The 18,960-nt window shown below is 29.6% G+C and overlaps 1 protein-coding gene across 3 annotated transcripts in view; it reads right to left on the reverse strand.

The window, feature by feature from the left end:
* Positions 1-7,778, reverse strand: part of LOC129960186 (RNA-binding protein Pasilla-like) — a 74,289-nt gene extending 66,511 nt beyond the window's left edge. The window contains exons 1-2 of one of the 3 annotated variants that reach the window (XM_056073401.1): positions 7,596-7,778; positions 6,972-7,023 (exon numbers count right to left, since the gene is read on the reverse strand). In XM_056073401.1, the coding sequence (XP_055929376.1) occupies positions 6,972-7,023; positions 7,596-7,604 (61 nt within the window). In that variant the 5' untranslated portion in view covers positions 7,605-7,778. Of the gene's footprint in view, positions 1-6,971; positions 7,094-7,135 lie in introns of all 3 variants that reach the window. The other 2 variants (XM_056073402.1, XM_056073403.1) reach the window with 2 other exon arrangements.
* Positions 7,779-18,960: the final 11,182 nt, after the last annotated feature.

Genomic DNA, 18,960 nt, shown 5'->3' on the forward strand with positions numbered 1-18,960 from the left:
TTCCCCATACATTAAACTTTTTTTTTCTTTCTCTTTTCTTTAGCTGAGTTCGCATTTTTATTCTGTGGACTTTCGTATGTAGTAACGAGCGTCTTTCTGAACTGCTAATACATTCACAATCAAAAAACGTTAAAATGTCTAATGTATTACTGCCAATATTCATTAGCAATTTATTTAGTATACTCAGTATACCAGTCCCATCTTCATTAACTTAAAAAAAAATAGCTCAACGAATTGTTGTTTCAAGACTATATTTCAGAGCAAAAATCATTAAAGATTTCAGCGACTTCGAGACCCGATTCCAACAGCCTAATCTACTGAGACCAAATTCCCTCCCGCTGATTTGATGCAGCAGTTTGAGTAATTACCGTCATATACCGTCCCTGTCATCTAACCACAGTTCAAAATTACGAGGTCCATCCCAAATAGTTCTAATATTGCTATAAAACAGGACGCTGATTAAACATTTGGCATCTTGCGTCCTTCTATGTAGTGGATTTTTTTAGCAACTTTTGATCATTAAGCTTTATGCTTGTTGTTTTTACAATATTTACGATATTTTGAGAAAAGTCCCATGGTTTTTTCCAAGAAATGTTTTCCTGTGTCTTTGCCTGTTGATATTTGCTTTATCCGCTGTCTATTGCTGGACAGTGTCCATCATAAAATGTTAAGTGCTGTAACAGTAATGATAAAAGTCTGTAATGATTCCAGATTGCTTTCTTTCTGAAGGATTGCTACCAACTGGAATACCATAAGAGTTTTGTAATTTGTCGATGGAATCTGTTAACTAGCCCTGTCCTCTCATTGCTTTTTTTTTTTTTTTTTTCAATTTTTGAAAATAAATTTCAATGAAATCTAAAATATGAACAAATGCTTGAAGAAGTCAAGATTTTGACAATTAATATCCAGAAGTTAAGAAAATTGGTTTAAAAATTTATAGCTGTGCCATAAAATATTTTTAATTTGAAAATTTAAAAAAATGGTAAAAATAAATTAAAAACTGAATTTTACAACGATTTTCAGTTGTAGATTGAGACATTCAGTTCACAGCAGACACTTTTTAAATTATATTTTTGGCTTCTAGATGACATAAAAGAAAAATATAAATGGTTTTAGAAAAAAAATGTTTGAATTAAGATTTTTTTTTTTGTTCTTTTTGATATACATAATCGAAAAATGCCATTTTGAACATAGGCAGTCACCTTAAATACAATACATTCACTTTTAAAAGAATTTATCTTCATTCTCCTCCCACTGAAAACACATTACAGCACATATTTATTAAAAGATTCATCTATTCCATTATCCGTAACAGCCCAAGTTTGATTATGTTTATTTGAAGTGGTTTTGCATTTATATAAAGAGCTAATACAAAGGCACTCGTATACAAGTTGCTGACCAAGTAATCAAAACATCTGCTCTATTACTATTATAAAATATTGCCGAGTTTCAAAATTAAATTATATATAAAAAGCAAATTCTCTCAAGCTAAAACAAAGGACAAAGAAACAAATATACGTGCCATAAAAACGCCATTATCAAACTTTAAAAAGGTTTGTTGCAAGAAAAATCATTAGTATTCAGTGGTGTTAGGGACAAGAACAAGAGAAGAAATAAGATGGGTATTTCACTCACCAATCCTAAGGAAAACACAAGGAAGACAAAGTATTGCTGGTTTATTTTGATATGATGAAAGGGGAGGAGGTAAAAAATGGAGTGCACTCTAGACAACTTGCTTCCACTATCAACATCGCATACTATTAGTGTATTAAAAAAGGAGCCCTTTATTGATAATTATGCCAAAGAAATTTTCATGAAAAGTTTGCTCATTGTTAATAAATTACCCACATAATAAGGAGTTATGGACAGTATCTGCACTTCTAAGTACACAGATAAAATCATGATTTATATTTGATGTGCCAGTCAATTAGCGATGCAAAAAGAAAGACAAGAATGCTAGATTTTATAGAACTAGAATGCAGTTCTGAATTAATTGCATGCTATTGGTGAACTTTTGGCTATTAGAGCTTCATCACATGTCTTAGGCAATAAAATTAACATGACATTTTTAACCAATAATCAGTGGCATGTGATTAGAACAAAAGTACCTAAAAACAACCATTTCATTTTTTCAATAAAGCTATATGCCTCAAGTCAGTTGTTTTAAATGTATTAGCAACACTGATTTTAAAAGTAAAATTTTTTAAATATAATAATCAAGATGCCTTTAATAAAATTCAATATTTCAAAAAGAATTTCATTAAATATTTGATTGGCCAACTAAAACTAATATGATTTAATAATGGCCAGAAAAGGCCAACATAAAAAAATATTAAAATAAAAAGAAAAAAGAGAAATTAGCAAGTTTTATCACATCAAAATAGAAGCTTATATTTGTAGAAGACAAAAGCAACTGGCAGCTTACTAATGAAATATGAGTTATAAAAGTAAAGTACATATTATATAGTGATATATTTGCAGAGACTATTCTAAACCTTTCAAAGGAATGGCTATCTTATAAACACTTCAAAAGAAAAAAATAAAATACAAAATGGATAAAATAGTATGCTTATGATATATGCTTTCATTTAAGGATTCAAAATGATCTTCTGAATAAATAAAATTTTTATCAGCTATTGTCTAGAGTTAACTAACTACAAAAGTATTTCAAGCACAACTAAACTTTGATAAAAATGGGCAAAAAATAATCAATGAACTTAATACAATGTAATAAAAAACATACATAATTATTAATCTAAGATAAGCTTGTTAATAAAAATTTCTGGAAAAAAATGGTTATAATATGCCAATACTTAAAAGAAAGGAAGAGACAAGTTTCACCATAGCACCTCTTCCTCAAAAAAAAAAAAAAAAAAAAAAAAAATTATTATATGTACTGTTTAATTAATATTTCTTCTGCAAGTAAATTGAGCTATTAAGTAGATCATATATGTGAAAGGGTAGAAAGGGGAGAATCAAATGCATACACCCTATTTATTTAAAATATTCCATCAGAATTGCAAATATTGAAGTTTCATGCATGTGATCCAAAACCTATTGTGGTTTTGCAAAAAATTATTACAAGTCAATTTCAAATGAATTAATTTCCAAGTAGACTATAACAAGACTTAAAAACTGTAGAAAGCCTTTCTTACATTATTTGCTCTGATACTTTGCCGATGCATTGAAATGATTATTGGAAAATTACAATTTTGATGGATCTTATTACGCATTTTTTTTTTTTTTTTATACAAATTTAACTTATTATCAAGAACACACAAGCTCTACAAAGGCTGATATTGAAATATTTAAATAATAAAGAGAAGATGGGGAAAAATTAAGTTCATAACTAAAAGAACATCTTATAAACAATATAATTTGTCAATTAAAAATTTAGGAACTGTCAGAATTTCTCAATATATCTAATTTCCATATGCATATATTTTTGTTATGTGGATCATTCCTGCAATTTTTATTTCTATAAAAAATTTTCTTGCATATAATTATTTTATTTATATTTCCAAATACATCTACAAAAGAAGAAATAAGATATTTCAATATCTTATTTCCTATACATATGCTTGCCATGATATTTAATCAGTAGTTATCCAAGAGAAAAAACTAAATAAATTTGGTATCAAAATCTATATGCCACTACTAATAATTTATAGCTGAATAATTAAAATAACTGTTTTAAAAATCTTTCAAATTATTGTTAATTATGAAAGTTTTAATAAGTTATAAGATTAATTAAAGATTTTCAATAAAATATTAAATAGTTTATAGTTGAAGTTATGAAGTTGAAAAAAGATTCTGCATAAGCCAACTTGTAGAAATTGGCTCAAAGAAAGATAATTTATTAAAATTTTAAACTTTATGTATTTAATATGAATTCATCACGTGTTGAAAGAAAGAAAAAAAAAAACCTTAAAAAATTCAACAATATCACACTCCTTTTCTTTGAATAGATACTTCCACCATCATCCTCATCAATATCACTATCAACACAATGTTAAAATATTTAGCTTTAATTATTTTAATGAATTTATTCTTTCAGAAGTTTCACTAGATTATGCATTATGTAAGTGATCATGATAATGTTAAGTTAATAGAAATTCATTTAACAAATTTGTATCATCTTCTCGAGAAATAAGATACTGTAAAAAATTGAATCATTCAGTATATCTTTTCTTTATCATATATAATTAAAAAAGATTTTAAAAATTTCATCTGGAGAGAATTTAAAAAGCATGTTGAAGATAAGCTGTAAAAAATATGTGTAAAACTATTTTAAGACTTCGCTCTTCACCTATTAACACCTCAAAATTGTAAAGTATTTAGCAATTAAGTATTTCATTCATACAAGATGCAGAAAATATATTTTTTACAATGTATAAGAAAACAATGCAAAATAGAACATTTAAGCACAATAATCAAGACATATCACAAGATATATCCCTAAAGGATAAGAATTTCAAAACCAACATTCAACTGCTGCTCACACTTCAGCTTTTAAAAACATAAACACAAACGTGAAAATAAAATTATCAATTCATCGTATAAAAAGTACCTAGCTTATGATTTTTTTCATCTTTTAAGCTATTCTTTGACAGTGTGATAAAAAGACAATTATACTTAAATTATTAATTACACAATGAATTGATTAGAAAGAAAGACATCTTAAAAACAAGATACAACCAAAAAATTGTATCAAATCTAAAATAATGATTACTTAAAGAAAAAGCCAACAGCAAGACATTTTCAACTCCAAAGTTCTTAATGAACAAATAATCAATATGTTTTAAAATTCAGCACAGCACTAATAATGATATCCAAAACCAGATATCAAATAGTAAAGTAAGTAAAATAAAAAACATGTTAAAAGTTCTTAGATATTGATGTAATATAAGGTGTTTCTTTAAATAGCATTAAAAATTTATTTCAAATACTTTAATTACTTATACATCCTTTTCCAAGGTAAAAATCTATATACCTTACAAAACTTGTCAAATTATCATATCTTAAATAATAGTTATCAATAAAACAGAAACATTAAAAACTTTGAATAAACATTACTGAGAAAATAAAAATTAAAGAGCCTGCATTTATTCTAAACATTCAATTGTCATATTTTTAACCATAAACTGTAAAGTATCCAAAAATCAGTTTGATTACATTGTGAATAACAAAAGAAAAGAATTACAGATTTTATTAGCACAAAACAGTCAAATAATTTTACTTTATCTTGAATAGAGACTAAGATTTTATTATACCTGTTATATACTGTTACTTATAAATTGTAGACATTATTTGCAATAAGAAATAACAAGAGTCTTCATTTTTTTTAAAATTTGTATCAATAAAATATAGTGAGAAATCAAATTATTCATTTGATCCCCATAACTCAAAATAAAAAGATGCAAAGATTCCAAACGTAAATAATTTTTATTCATCTATCTTTGAACATCAAAAATAGTAATTCACTTCAGTAATCCTCACAATAATTCTAAAAAGTTCCTAGTTCCAAAATTTTATTAACATGTTTCTAGAAAATTATACTTTATATGATTACATTGCAGTGGCATAGAGATGGGTGGGTGGGTGGGTGGATGGATGTATAAATATCCAGGACATCAGTCTTAAGGAGTGGCACAAAGATTAAACATCTGTATGTATGATTTTTTTAATGACTAATACAATAAGAAAGTGAAAAAATACCATGACCAGGAGCCATCGACATTTGCCAATTATAACAAATCAGAAGGGAAAGAGGGGTTATAATTATCTTTAATACTGTAGCATCTATGCACTAGCTTTAATACCTTCTGCATCTATGCATCTGCTGTGATGTAAAATTACCATCATAGTAAAGTCATGACAGAAAAAAAAATGTGCAAAAAAAAATTTAATTACATTTAATCTGTAAAATGTGACAAATTATAAGAATTTTCTTAAGTTTCAAAATATTAAGATGTCATGTATTTTGTACAGTACATGACAGTAAAATATAGAAATGGATGATTCGCTGAATTTATCATCATCAGTCATTTAATAACGAGGCAGTTATAAATCAGCATATGTACATTAGACATATATGAAATTTTTAAACTATCCAAAATGAAGAAAAAACAACTGACAAGATTTTTATGCCTTTAATCTGTATTTTTTTTACATACACCCAAGTACACAAACATCATTCAATAACAAGATTACAAGATATTTTTAACAGTTAAAATGAAAAATGATACAGCATCAAAAAAAGACTCTAGATTAGCACTTTATATTCACTTAAATAAAATGAAATGAAATACACTTCCGAAATACTTCAAATTATATAAACATAAATCAAACATTTTAAATAATTTTCAAATCACAAAGTAATATACACTGTTACTATATGTATGCTGTCCTCAATGTTAAAACATTAAATAACCAAAAATCCAAACTGTCATTTTTGCATTCCAAAAATCTACATGCATTTATTAATTTGTTTGCAGGATCTGAAACAACCATATAATCCATGTGCAGATTTGTATCAGAAATTATTTTTTAAAAATTGACATTCGGTGATAAACTTTTTAGAACTAAGAACCCTTCAAATTATTTTGAATTGAAATACATCAAGAAATATACACAATATACACTTAAACATATTCCCATCAATATAGCAATCATAGTTGAAATTTCTAAGGAAAAATCAAGGATTAAAAGTCACATAAAAAGGTTAAAATATTCTTATGATCACTTTAAAAATGAAGAACAAACTGAAACTAAACTCAAATTAATAATATCAATAATTAATTTTTAACAAAAAAAGATTTTGGAAAACTTTTATTGCAACAGCAATGACTAACAATGTTTTGCATGCAAGACTTCATTTAGTAAAAACCTTGCGAAAATTAGTAGAAACCTTGAACATCACAAATTTAATTAGACAAAATAATTAGAATTAAGTATTAAGCAAAACTCACCTTGCCCTTGATCATGGTACTGCACTTCGGAAGTCATGGCCAAGTCACAAGTCTACACCAATCAAAAATCAACAAAGTAACCCTTAATCCATACAAACATTGTTGAAAACAAATTCAATAAACTGTTTGAACAAAAAATACTGATTATTAAATACACAGCTTACCATTATCAATAAGCTAGAAACTCAATATTAAATAGCAACAAAAAGAAAAGAAAATTGTGGCGATGTGGCAGTCGCCCGGTTTCCCCCTACAAATTAAGCTTATGCACATTTATGGAGTAAATATTTCAACATCGGAGAGCCCTGCTTGAGCAAATATCGTTTATTTTAATAACACTAAAAAAATAGGATGCGTAGCCACATTACTGGATTATTAGAGTAGGGATCAAAATGCTCAAGAGGCTAAGATTTTAGCAACATAAGTAGCCGGTTTCGAGCCTTTAGGCTTTCGGCCTCAGTAGACCCACACGAACACGTACGTATCCGGGCAAACCGCAGTCGCAGTACCCCGTACGGAATAAGCAGAAATGTGCGGACAGCACGTCCAGCCCACGTCACACCCATTGATTAATTTGTCTGAGCAAAAGTGGCTTATCGGAGGTCTACAAAATAGATACGCTACCTCCGCCATGGTGTGATCTTTTCGTGTTTCTAATATCTATTTCTAAATTCTGTAGTTGTATTGTAGCATCCCCGAATTCAGAATCCGATTCACCATTCACTCCTCCCACCGTAGTCGCCATCTTCAGTGCAGAAGATATTATCCAGTGACGTAAGGACTACGTCATCGACTGGGATTCTAAGTTTGCAAGGGAATTACACCCTTTGTTCGAATTTTTAGAAATTAGTGAGGTGCAAAGGAGGTCAATAATCATCGCTCCATTTTTTTTCAAATTATAATTCCCATTTTGAATTTTCTGATAAAAATAACAGCTGTTTTAGAAACCAGCTGATTTCACGAAGAATACCGGAAGTATTATTTAACGGTATTTCCGGTTTCGGGACACGTGGTTTGCAATATCGCAAGAGCTCGTCACTGAAGAAATAGCGCCGAGAAAATTCTTCTGCTTTGGCGTTTTTTATTTTCCTTTCTTAAAAGTGCGGATAATTTTTTTCGTTTCTAAGTAAAAACACAAAATTACTTAAAACTACAATATTTTATCAAGTGACAAATTTTCCCAATACAAATAGATTTTTATTAAATAAATGTTTCTCTCAGGATGTTTCTGGTTGATATTGAAACCATTTTCATTTCTAAGTATAAAATAAAAATAATGTAATAGGAAAAATAAAAATTAAAATAATATAATATGAAATTAAATAAAGTAATATAATTTCAATGAAATTAATTTAAATATAAATTTGACTATCACTTCATAGAGCAATAGCGCTGAGAAAATGGATTATGGATTAAAATGTGTGATTTTTAAAATTTTCTTATAAAATAAGATCACAGATTCAAAACAATTTAAAAATGCATTTCGCACCTTTGAAATTTTTACTAGAAGTCATAAAATAATGTTCATAAAGAGATAAAATGTTCCATGAAGAGATGTCATTTGTAATTTTTTCAATCCAATAATAAAATTAATTTCTTTTTTTAATCTTTGATTTTTGTTGTGTTAACAACAACATTTCTAATAGATAAGAAACTCTCATTTTTTGTCAAATAATAATAACTGTGCTTGATTTAATTTGAACTTATAAATTAATACTTTAATCTAAAAGGAGTTCAAAATATATTTTATTCAAAAATGTTATTAAGCAAATATGTGACAGAATTGTCACATATTTGCTAAATAACATTTTGTCACAGAATATTAAATTGGTGTCGTAAATAACTTTTAAATTGTTTTTCCTGTTTAAATTTTAATGTGCGCATTCATTAAATGGATTGACATTGTTAGATTTGATTTAAGATATTTAACTAAATGACAGGCAGTTTATTTGCATATGTAATAAAATGAAACGTATCTTTACATGTCAGTTGTTTCAATGTATGTAGTTCTATAGTTTTTATTTCTACTTCATCGATAGAGGTGCTCTTTTTAGAGTTCACCATGTTGGCGATTTGTGCCAGTCACCCAGATTTCTCTGGATGCATGCAATTCTTGGAATTAAAGAACTTTTTAATTCTAGACTATAGAACTTTTTGGTAATGGAATTCTGGCGCAATTGCTGGCCATCCTGGAGGGCCATGTGTTTTTGAAGAGCTGGAGGTGGGTCTAGAGGATACAATTTTTGATACCGAAGAGGAAAGAAGTTTGACAGCATAAAATCCCGAAGAAGTAATCTTTGCTTGCCAAATTTTATAATTAGGCTCCCAGCCTGAAAAGGAAGCGCTTCTAAAAGTAGCAAAACGGCCTTGCGTTGTCTGGAGAGAGAAAATTGTCCTTTCTTCAAAGGAAAAGTGAGTACATTATTTGAGAGATACCAGGCTAGAGATTAGTGGCCGTTTTCTATACAGGAGTCGTAAATGGTCGTCTCGGAAGCTGAAGGGGCCTCAAAATCTATTCGATGTATGTTGCAATGTTAAGACGGTAAATTATCAACAATGCAGCCATGTTCACCGAAAATTTTTGTAGTCTTGTTCACAGAAAAAAAAATGGGACTTTAAAAAAGCAAACAAAGACAATTAATTAATGAAATTAGCTAAATATGAAAGGAAATAATTGTTAAGGAAAACACAGAGACAAAATCAGATTAATAAATAGTTTTAAAAGCAAAAATATTCAGAAAATTTCTCAAATATAAATAATACTAAAAAAAATTACCTCAACATAATTATATCAACAATATCATTCTCACTAAAACTATCTCATTTTTATACAATGAAAAGCATAAATTTTGAATCGAATCATTTGCATCAATCGCCTCATTCGTTGCGTGAATTTTCTTCTTCGCTAAAATCATCACAGAATTTTGAGAAAAACGTGAGTAATTACTACGAAAAAGTATTTTCTCCTTAGAAAATATTCCGAAATTCTCTGCACTTGTCAGATAACCTTCTTTTTCTTCATATATTAATCTTTTTTTTTTTTTTTTTTTTTTTTTCCGTTGAGCTCAGAATTTTTTCTGTGAACTTTTGCAGATGATATTAACTGTCTTTTTGATCTGCAAATATTTTCATAATCAACAAGCTTTAGACCATCTCGAATGTAACTACCAATATTCACTTGCAACTTATTTAATACACTTAAGATACCAGCCCCATCTTCCTAAAACTGATGGATAACTATATATGCCCCCAATGACAGTGTTAGATGCTCAAAGAAATGCTATTTCGGAACTATATTCCAAAGTAAAAATCATTAAAAGCTTTCACTAGCATTTTGCGCCATTTCACGTTGGTACTTCTTTAGTAACTTTTGATCGCAAAGTTGCATATAATGTTTATAATATTTTGTGAAAGTTCAATCAAGAAATTTTTTTCCTTGCATCTTTGTCTGATGATATTTGTACTCCTTCTTGATGTTGTCCATACAGAAAATATTTAGTGCTTGGGTAGCAGTAACAAAAAGCTGCTATGACTTCAGATTGCGTGTTTTAAGATTATCAATATTGCTACGAATGGGAATCCAATAATAGTTTTGTAATTTGTTGATGAAATTATCTGTTACTTTGTTCTTTCTTTCCAGTCCCATTGCTTATTTATTATTTTTTTTAATAAATTTTCGAAACGAAGTTCAGATGAAATTGAAACGAAGATTATAATGTGAACAAATGCTCGAGATAGAGAGTCCCATCAAAATACCGCCAAGTAAGCAGATATGCTGCACGTTATATCTGTCGGGGTGAAACACTCTTCTGCTGGTGTGATGCGGAAGTTTGAAGAGGTCTGCCATCTCAGGTGTCGTCCTCGTCATCTGACAACTCAATATAGGCAATCATCTTAAACTGAATTTAAATAACCCTAGTGTTGCTTTAAAATGGGACGCTAATATAACTGAAACTAAACTTGAAAAACGATACTTAGAAAAAAGATATCAGAAACATAACATAAAAATAATATTTGTATCTTAAGGGAAAGGAAAATGGTAAAAAAATAAGTTAAAAACTGCACTTTAAACTACTTCCAATTGCAGACTGAGACATTCGGTTACTTAGAAGCAGCTAGCACTTATTTTAATTGGCTTCTAGATGATATAAAATGGAAATTAAAACGGTTTCAGAAAGAAAAATGTTTAAATTAATAGATTTTGCAGAAGTAATTGGGTTATATAGTCAGAAAATGCCATTTTTAATGTAGGCAGCCACCTTAAAGAAAAGTTCAGACTCATGTTCAGACAAAGAACACTTAATAACATACATAACAGAAAAGTAATTTTTTAACTTTTTAAAGTGAATTAAAACTCCTTTATGCATTAAAAAGTCTCGAAATACTGAAGATCTCATCACGTTTCACCATGATATAGAAATAAAATCTTTTAAGGATAGAAATTCAATCCAAGTAGAAGTCTTTAAAATCTAAAATTCAGCAGTATGGCCGAAAAGCTAACAGAATTTTTTCGAAATAAAAATTAAACGTCATTTTTTTAAAAGACTTGGCTGAAGAAAAAAAGAATAACTAAAAATTATTACTATTAATCCTTTCATTTAAAAAAAAACTTATCTAAAGTACGGAAATAATTGCATCTTTTTGTTTTGCAATAAAAATAATAAAAAGAAAAAATATATATGTACGACTATACGTCCATTCAAGAAAGGATCTTACAAAAACGTGCAGCTATCTCAATCTTGTAGGTAACTAATAAATTACTTTCTGGTTTTTAATTTTATATCATTTTGAAATTTATTTGTATTGCCTGAAATTATAAACAAAATAATATATCAAGAGTGGCATGAAATTGTATTGAAAAGTTGATCTGTATCAGAAAGAGGTCTATCACATGTTACATCAAGATTTAGCTGTACGCCGTACTCGTTAGTATATCGTCCTTTAAAGGACATATTAAGGAGGTTATTGTGCATTTGAATTACGAGGATTTTGTAGATTCACAGTTGCACCGGAAAAGGCATCACCATTTAGTTGGTTAACGGAAGAAAAGGAGAAAAAAAAAAGTAGAATTCTAGAAAAGAAGTTTTCTCACTCGAGAAGGGATCTATCAATTCGATATATTTCAATAGTAATTTTCTGATTACTAGTATAATTTTTAAACAAGCAATGATGTAACTACAAGACCCAAGATTTTAGGGGGAATCGACCCAAGGTGTTACAATCACACAAAATATTCTTCTCCTTTCCTGAAAAAATAAATAAATGTATTAATAGAATAATTGCCGTGCCGAATAGCACAAAATCAAATTACAATTTGCTATCGTTTAATTGTTTTTAAAACTGTGTTGGTGCGCTAGCTGAGAAACAGTTGAATTTTTTCTGGAAGTTTCACTCAAAACAGAAATTCAACTGAATTTCAAAGGATTCTTGGAACAAAGAACAAAATGTTCTTTTCTTTCATACTTTGATGCAGTTATTAGACTCACGTAATCAGATTTCTACAGAGCTGGAATATCAAAATTCAAAACATAAGTAAATAAAATTTTTAAAAAAAATTGATACAAGAAGTGAAAGATGAAGTATAAACAAATAGGCTGGTTCATACACATAATTTGTATAGTATAGCTGGTTCATACACATAATTTGTATAGTATAGCTGGTTCATACACAGAGAGATGAAGTACATATACTTTGTATAGTAAAAGAAGCTAATTTTTAAAAAATCTCAGCTAATATTTTAATGGAAAATATTTACAAATCAAGCATGACTTTTAATTCAGTCTGTATTACTTGGATGTCCTAGTTAATCTTGGACGTTTGGTCTCTTCTTCCTATACTAGCTTGGATATACAATACACTCCAGAGAATCCGGCTTAATGTGGCGGAAGGAATGGCCGGATAACAAAAAAGCCGAATAGGACGGAGTTCTATGAACTCATTTCTTTGCCCACTAATACGAGAGGATAAAGTTTTTATACCAAATTCACTGTACGTATTTTCTCACTTCTTATTGAGTACTAAGCCTTCCATTTATTTCAAGCTACTTAGAATGTGAACGCGGTCTGGTGTATCATAGAAGCAGTTGCCGGTAACGTGTCGAGTTAAAATAGAAAGCTCTGTACTGGTAGCTTATATATGTTTATATAACTCCTAACTCCGGAGCTATATTTTTTTGCTGTTATAAGAGAGTCTAGACGCTGTACAGAGCGTAATTTCACTTCCATAGTCACTCCAACTTTTGTTCGTTTTTCAACCATTCTGAAATTTTTACTGTGGTACACTGAAAAAAAAAACATTTAGTACACCCTAAGAAAAATTTACGAATACTGTACGTACTGTGCAGGTATAACCAGGAACAGCGGCAGCTATCGAGGTTCGTTACACACTGACGAAACAATGAACATCGAGCAGAAAGCTGCACTTTTCCTGTCATAACTTTTATATTACGCATGACATGTATTAGGATCGTAGCAGACACCCACCTCCAGTGCCTTGGCAATGTTGCCAATGCAATGCCTTATCTTGCTAGTTCCTGCATTTGATTACGATAAAAGAAAACTAGGCCGGATAGTATGGAAACCGAGTACGAACAGGATACTTGGGAATGTACTGTGGTAAGAAATATTAACGTTCCGTTTGAAAGCAACAATATAGCTATTTTAAGGGTAATTTTGAAAAACAGTCAAGTGACGATGACGGAGCTTCAGTTGGCACCTCTCCCTCCAAACTTTTGTTCCGCACCAGCGGAGGACGTTTGACCCACGTTGTCAGATTTAACGTGCACCAAGTTCGCATACACGCCGGATCTTTAGTGGAATCGGTTTTCGAAGCTGAAGCCCTCCAGCCTCGAGACCGAGACTTTAACACTAGATTCCATTGACCTCAGCTTGGATAGAGAGCTAAATATTTCTCACAAATGTTGGAACAAGCGAAATGTTCATGCCAATATCTTCAATACATACCCACTGTATTTAAAATATTTCTACCTAAACGAATTCCCACATTTTAATATAAAGTGTACATAAGACAAAACATTCAATTTAATTTTAAAAAATAATGCGCCAAGGTTTGAATTTTGCATTTAATACTTAAGTACAAAGTTTGTAGGCAGAATTTTCAGATGTTTATTTATTGTATATGATTATCTTTATTTATTTATTGAAATTATTTATTTATTTTTATTAAAATGTGATCTAGTGTACCATCTAAAATACAAAAATCTCACATGAATCAGATTCTAAATTGATTGCTTGTAAGATGAAAATATTAATACTTCTTTTGAAAGATTGTATTAAAATGGATAAGCAATTAAAGCCTTAAAATAAAAATGAAACAAAAACAGTTGAATCTTTGCGTATCTGCGTATTAGCTAGATAAAAATACTAAAAACTTGAGATTTCAGGATTTCAAAAGTTTTTCAGAAGTTTTTTTTTTTTTTTTTTTTTTTCAGTAATCTGTCAGTATAGTATTGACTTCGAGTTGCTCCCACCATTGATGTGCTTGCTCTTCATGCAAACACAAAATCTGCCGACCTCATATTGACGTGGCTTGAAATTTTGCACTGTCTCTGGCATCTTTAAGCAAAGTTTTGAAATTAACTCTAATGCAGTTTCTAAGCAGAACTTAATTGTAGCAAAACAAATAGTCAGTTTATTCCAATTATATTCTTACTGAATTTATAGATTATTGTAGCACCAAAATATATACAGTTTTATTCGATGATTATTGAATCGCGTACTTATACACGAAGAGAGTGTTTCATAATTTATATAACCTGCTTATTTTGCAACACTTTCTTCTTTTTTCCTACACTTTTTCGCTTTTAAAATCAGGAAGCTATAATTTGAACTCATCAAAAAATAATAATAAATAAAAAAGGAAGTTCAAACAATCCTCACCAGATCAACAATGAAAAATATTTACTCAATGAAACTTTATTTACATTATGCTTTATATAGACAGTGGTTTTGGTTAATTTAGCATGTTTTCCTATTCATTTGAACTTATTGCGTTGTTCTGCATTATTATTGTGTATATGGAATTAATTTTATAGAGAAAAACAATTCAAGACGAATGTAAGTCTTATTCTGTTTTTCCAGTTTCAAAGTACACTATAGTTTTCCAGCAGATAGTAAGTACACTTTAGCTTTCTTTCTAATAGGCAAACCAGGTAACTGCTTAGGTTCCCCAAGGCCTCAAGGTTTCGTTTTCTAGCGGTATTTCCAGAATAATTTGATAGTGTGCTTCAACTTTCTGCTAGATATAATTTTCCGTTTTTTAAATATTATTTTAATAAACCAAAACATTTAATGAACTTTAAATGGTCCATGAAACTTCATGAATCTAATCATTTTTAAGAGCAAAAATTTATTTATAAATATGAGCCCATGATTATTCAGTTCCCCATATCACTAAGGCAAGTGAGCATCCGTTCCAAAAATTAAAAATAAGCACGAAAAAATTATATATTTACGGGCATTCTTTTACTAATTAATAATACAGGGTGCGGCAAAAAAACTCGGACAAGGTTATGGCATCATAGAATAGAAGTTAACTAATTTCTTTATAATTTGTGAATTTCTTTTTGTCTGCCACTTAAATTAAAAAATATTTTATAATATTATCTCTAAATTTACGTATTATTTTTTGGCTTTTTTACAATGTCAAGCAAAAGATCTGTTATTTTAGAATTGTTTAAGCAAAGAACGACAGTGTGAACTCGTTTGTTTGCTCAATGATGATGGTCGTTGTTGAGAAAGAGGATGAAAACTTGAGGTGAACACTTTCAATAACCGTAAGGATCAAAAAGCGAGTTCGACGAAATCCGAGGGTTTCCATGAGGAAGATCACTCTTGAAATAAGAATGAGTGACCAATCAGTGCGACAAATAGCAGAAAGAGAACTTAGACTGTAGCCTTACAAATTCCAAAAAATTCAGCTTCTCACTGAAGAAAACAAATTGTTGCGGTTCCAAAGATGCCGAAAACTCGAGGAGTCTAAATTCCATGGATTACAATGCGTGGTCCATTTTGGAGTCTAGGGCTTGCACTAAAGCACACAAAAGTTTTGACTTTCTAAAGCAATCGCTTCGATGGAAATGGGATAGATTAAAGGCAGAAGACTTGCGGCCCTCTGCTGAAAATTTCAATAAGCGTTTGCGCCTCTGCATCGCTGCAAAAGGCGGCCACTATGAAACTAGTTGTTTATTTATTATAAAAAGTCTACTCTTATTATTATTTGTTATAATTTGTCAATTTATTTATTTTTAATAAACTTATGTTAAAAATTGTTTGTCCGGGTTTTTCTGCCGCACCCTGTATTTAAACGATAGTTTTATAATTGAAAAACTGAAGAAATTGTTATTTTTATCGTAGTTGTAAGTGGCATGGACACGGACTTTTACTTCTGTTGTAGGTTTAGAATGTCTCAGATATGCTCAATTAACTTCTAACAAGGCTTAACAAATTTAAGGGCCCTGGTTAGACTAATTTGGTGCAAGTCATCAAAATCCTGATAAGAACTTTGAACTTCCATGACCCTATGAAATTACTTATCTAAAATGATTAAAAGGCGAAAAATTCAAAGGTTCTAAAGTTGAAAATATATTTTCGTATGAAAGAAACAAATAAAAACTAGATCATTTTCTTGTTAACGAAATAGTAATGTTAGTGATAAGATTAACAGGATAAGATTAATAGCTTGCTGATAGTTAGTCACCATAATATGGTGACTAAGGAACGCCATATATGCAAATTACAAAAGTGGAACGCAAATCTCACTCTAAATTTCATTCATTTGTTATGTAAATGTCTTTAATTTTTTCTATAATGCTGTTAAGTATTTAAGTTAGTGATGCATCACATATTTTACTGTTTCAGAAATGAATAGAAATTTGAAATCATATATAATTATAATTAAAGGTAAAATTATTCCATAAAATGTAAAAGTTCAACAATCGAAAAGCTATATGAGAAATTTTTTGACTAAAGCCCCAAAAAAGAAATTGAGTTAGACAGGCGCAGAAAAAAAAATGTATTGTTAACCAAATGTACTAACTGGAGTTATACAATTGATAAGTAAGAGTTAAGAATCCTAATAATACATTTAAATGTAATTTACAAAAGAAACCTACAATATTATTTAAAATTTCAAGAACGGATAGAGGTTTAGTTTTTGCGTTCGTTATTATAAGTCTCATATTTCGCCTATTATCTAAATGGGACAGACATACAGTGTACGAGCATTCAAATTTTGATTTAAATAGGAATAAAAGCAAGTATATAATTCTTCTTTTTCTGTACTTAAGTTTTTTTTAAACTTATTCTGTTAAAAAAATTGACTTCAGTTCATAAATCACCAATTTTTTAATGAATTTCGAATTTTATTGTAAATCAAGAACTATTAAGTGAAAATATTCCTATTTACATTCCTTCCAAGTTTCGAAATGGAATAAACAGCGTCAAAATTCCTTGTTCCAAAGATTGGATAGTATAATCAAATTCAAACTTGTATGTTAATTTTTAAGAAAATGTGCATATTAAAAATAATTAAATTACCACTATCTTACTTTAATTAATATTTAATTAATTTAAAATTCAAGTTACAATATGGAATTAAGTTATTAACAATTACTATTTCAGCAGGTGAAAACTGATAATATATTCAAATATTAGACTTGAAAATTAGGTGTTGCAATCCAAGAGTCTTTATGAATCTATGTAATAATATTTTTTTTTATCTCAACATGAAAAATTCACTGCTCATGACTTTATAAAGTGTAATTCGCTCCTGGATCTTACCCGTAATGCGAAACACTTGTAAAGAAAAACAATTTTTTCCATGGGAATCAATGTTAAATAGGGCAATACGCTCCATTCCAAAAAAAAAAAGAAAAAGAAAAAAAAATACTGAAATAAATTTGTGATAATGTAATTTATTATTTCTTTGATAATTTATGATAGTGTAATTTATTTTTGCTTTTCTTACAAGAAAATTGTCTAAAGACATTTGTTTGGTGAAAATGAGACACAGCATTATCATTAAATGAAATTGTAACGTGCATAATTACTGAATTATCAGGGTATGCCTCTGAACATACGCTACAATAATTTCTCATACTATCAGCATCTCCTTCATTTCATCGGAAGATTACTCTGTTATATTTATTATTTCTTCCTCTACAGCAAAAATCTCCTCCGCAACTTTTTGCTGAGCCACAAAATGCCAGAACTCTATAAGATCTTCGGTATGGCTATGTTCTTCGACCAGTTCATCGACATCGTTGTTATCCATTTCTAAACCACAATCTTGGCCAGAGACAAAATCTCGTTAATTACGGCTCCACTGGCACTTGCTCAAATCCCTTGGAGTCGCATTCGATAATGCTATTCAGCCAAAACTTCTTCCATGTAAATATAGACCAGATGCTCAACACAAACTGATACAAACCATTCGTTCGCTTGGCCAGCATGTAGCAAAGGCACCATTCGTTCTGCGAAACATTGCTTGTTAAGCTAATTACTTTCTCGTATACGAAGTATATTGAAAGTATTGCAAACGTCAAAAAATTCGGACTCAAGATTCACTGTTTTTTGTTTATTGTTTTTTGAATTACGAGAACCTCCCTAAGTTCAAAAAACACATTTTTGGGAAATGTCTGCCTGTCTGTCTGTGACAAAGATAGCTCAAAAACATTTTGCGCAAGATGGATGAAATTTGACACTCAGTCTTTACAACAAATTTGTAGAGCAAACTCCCTTCAGACGAAATCTGTCTATTCAGTTGCTCTAAAATCAGTTAGATCTAGAACTATAGATTTGTATAAAAAACAAACAAGCGTTTTTTATGGTACCAAATCTAAAAGAAATAAATAAAACTTCACTGTCTCCTTTTCCTTACTTTGAAATTGATTAGATCCACATGGACTTAAATGTGTTTAAAGAAACCAAATTAAATAAAAAAAAATACAGGAGCAGAAAGATTTGTTGAC

The sequence above is a fragment of the Argiope bruennichi genome, chromosome X2 (assembly GCF_947563725.1).
Source record: "Argiope bruennichi chromosome X2, qqArgBrue1.1, whole genome shotgun sequence".
NCBI classification, from domain to species: Eukaryota; Metazoa; Arthropoda; class Arachnida; order Araneae; family Araneidae; genus Argiope; species Argiope bruennichi.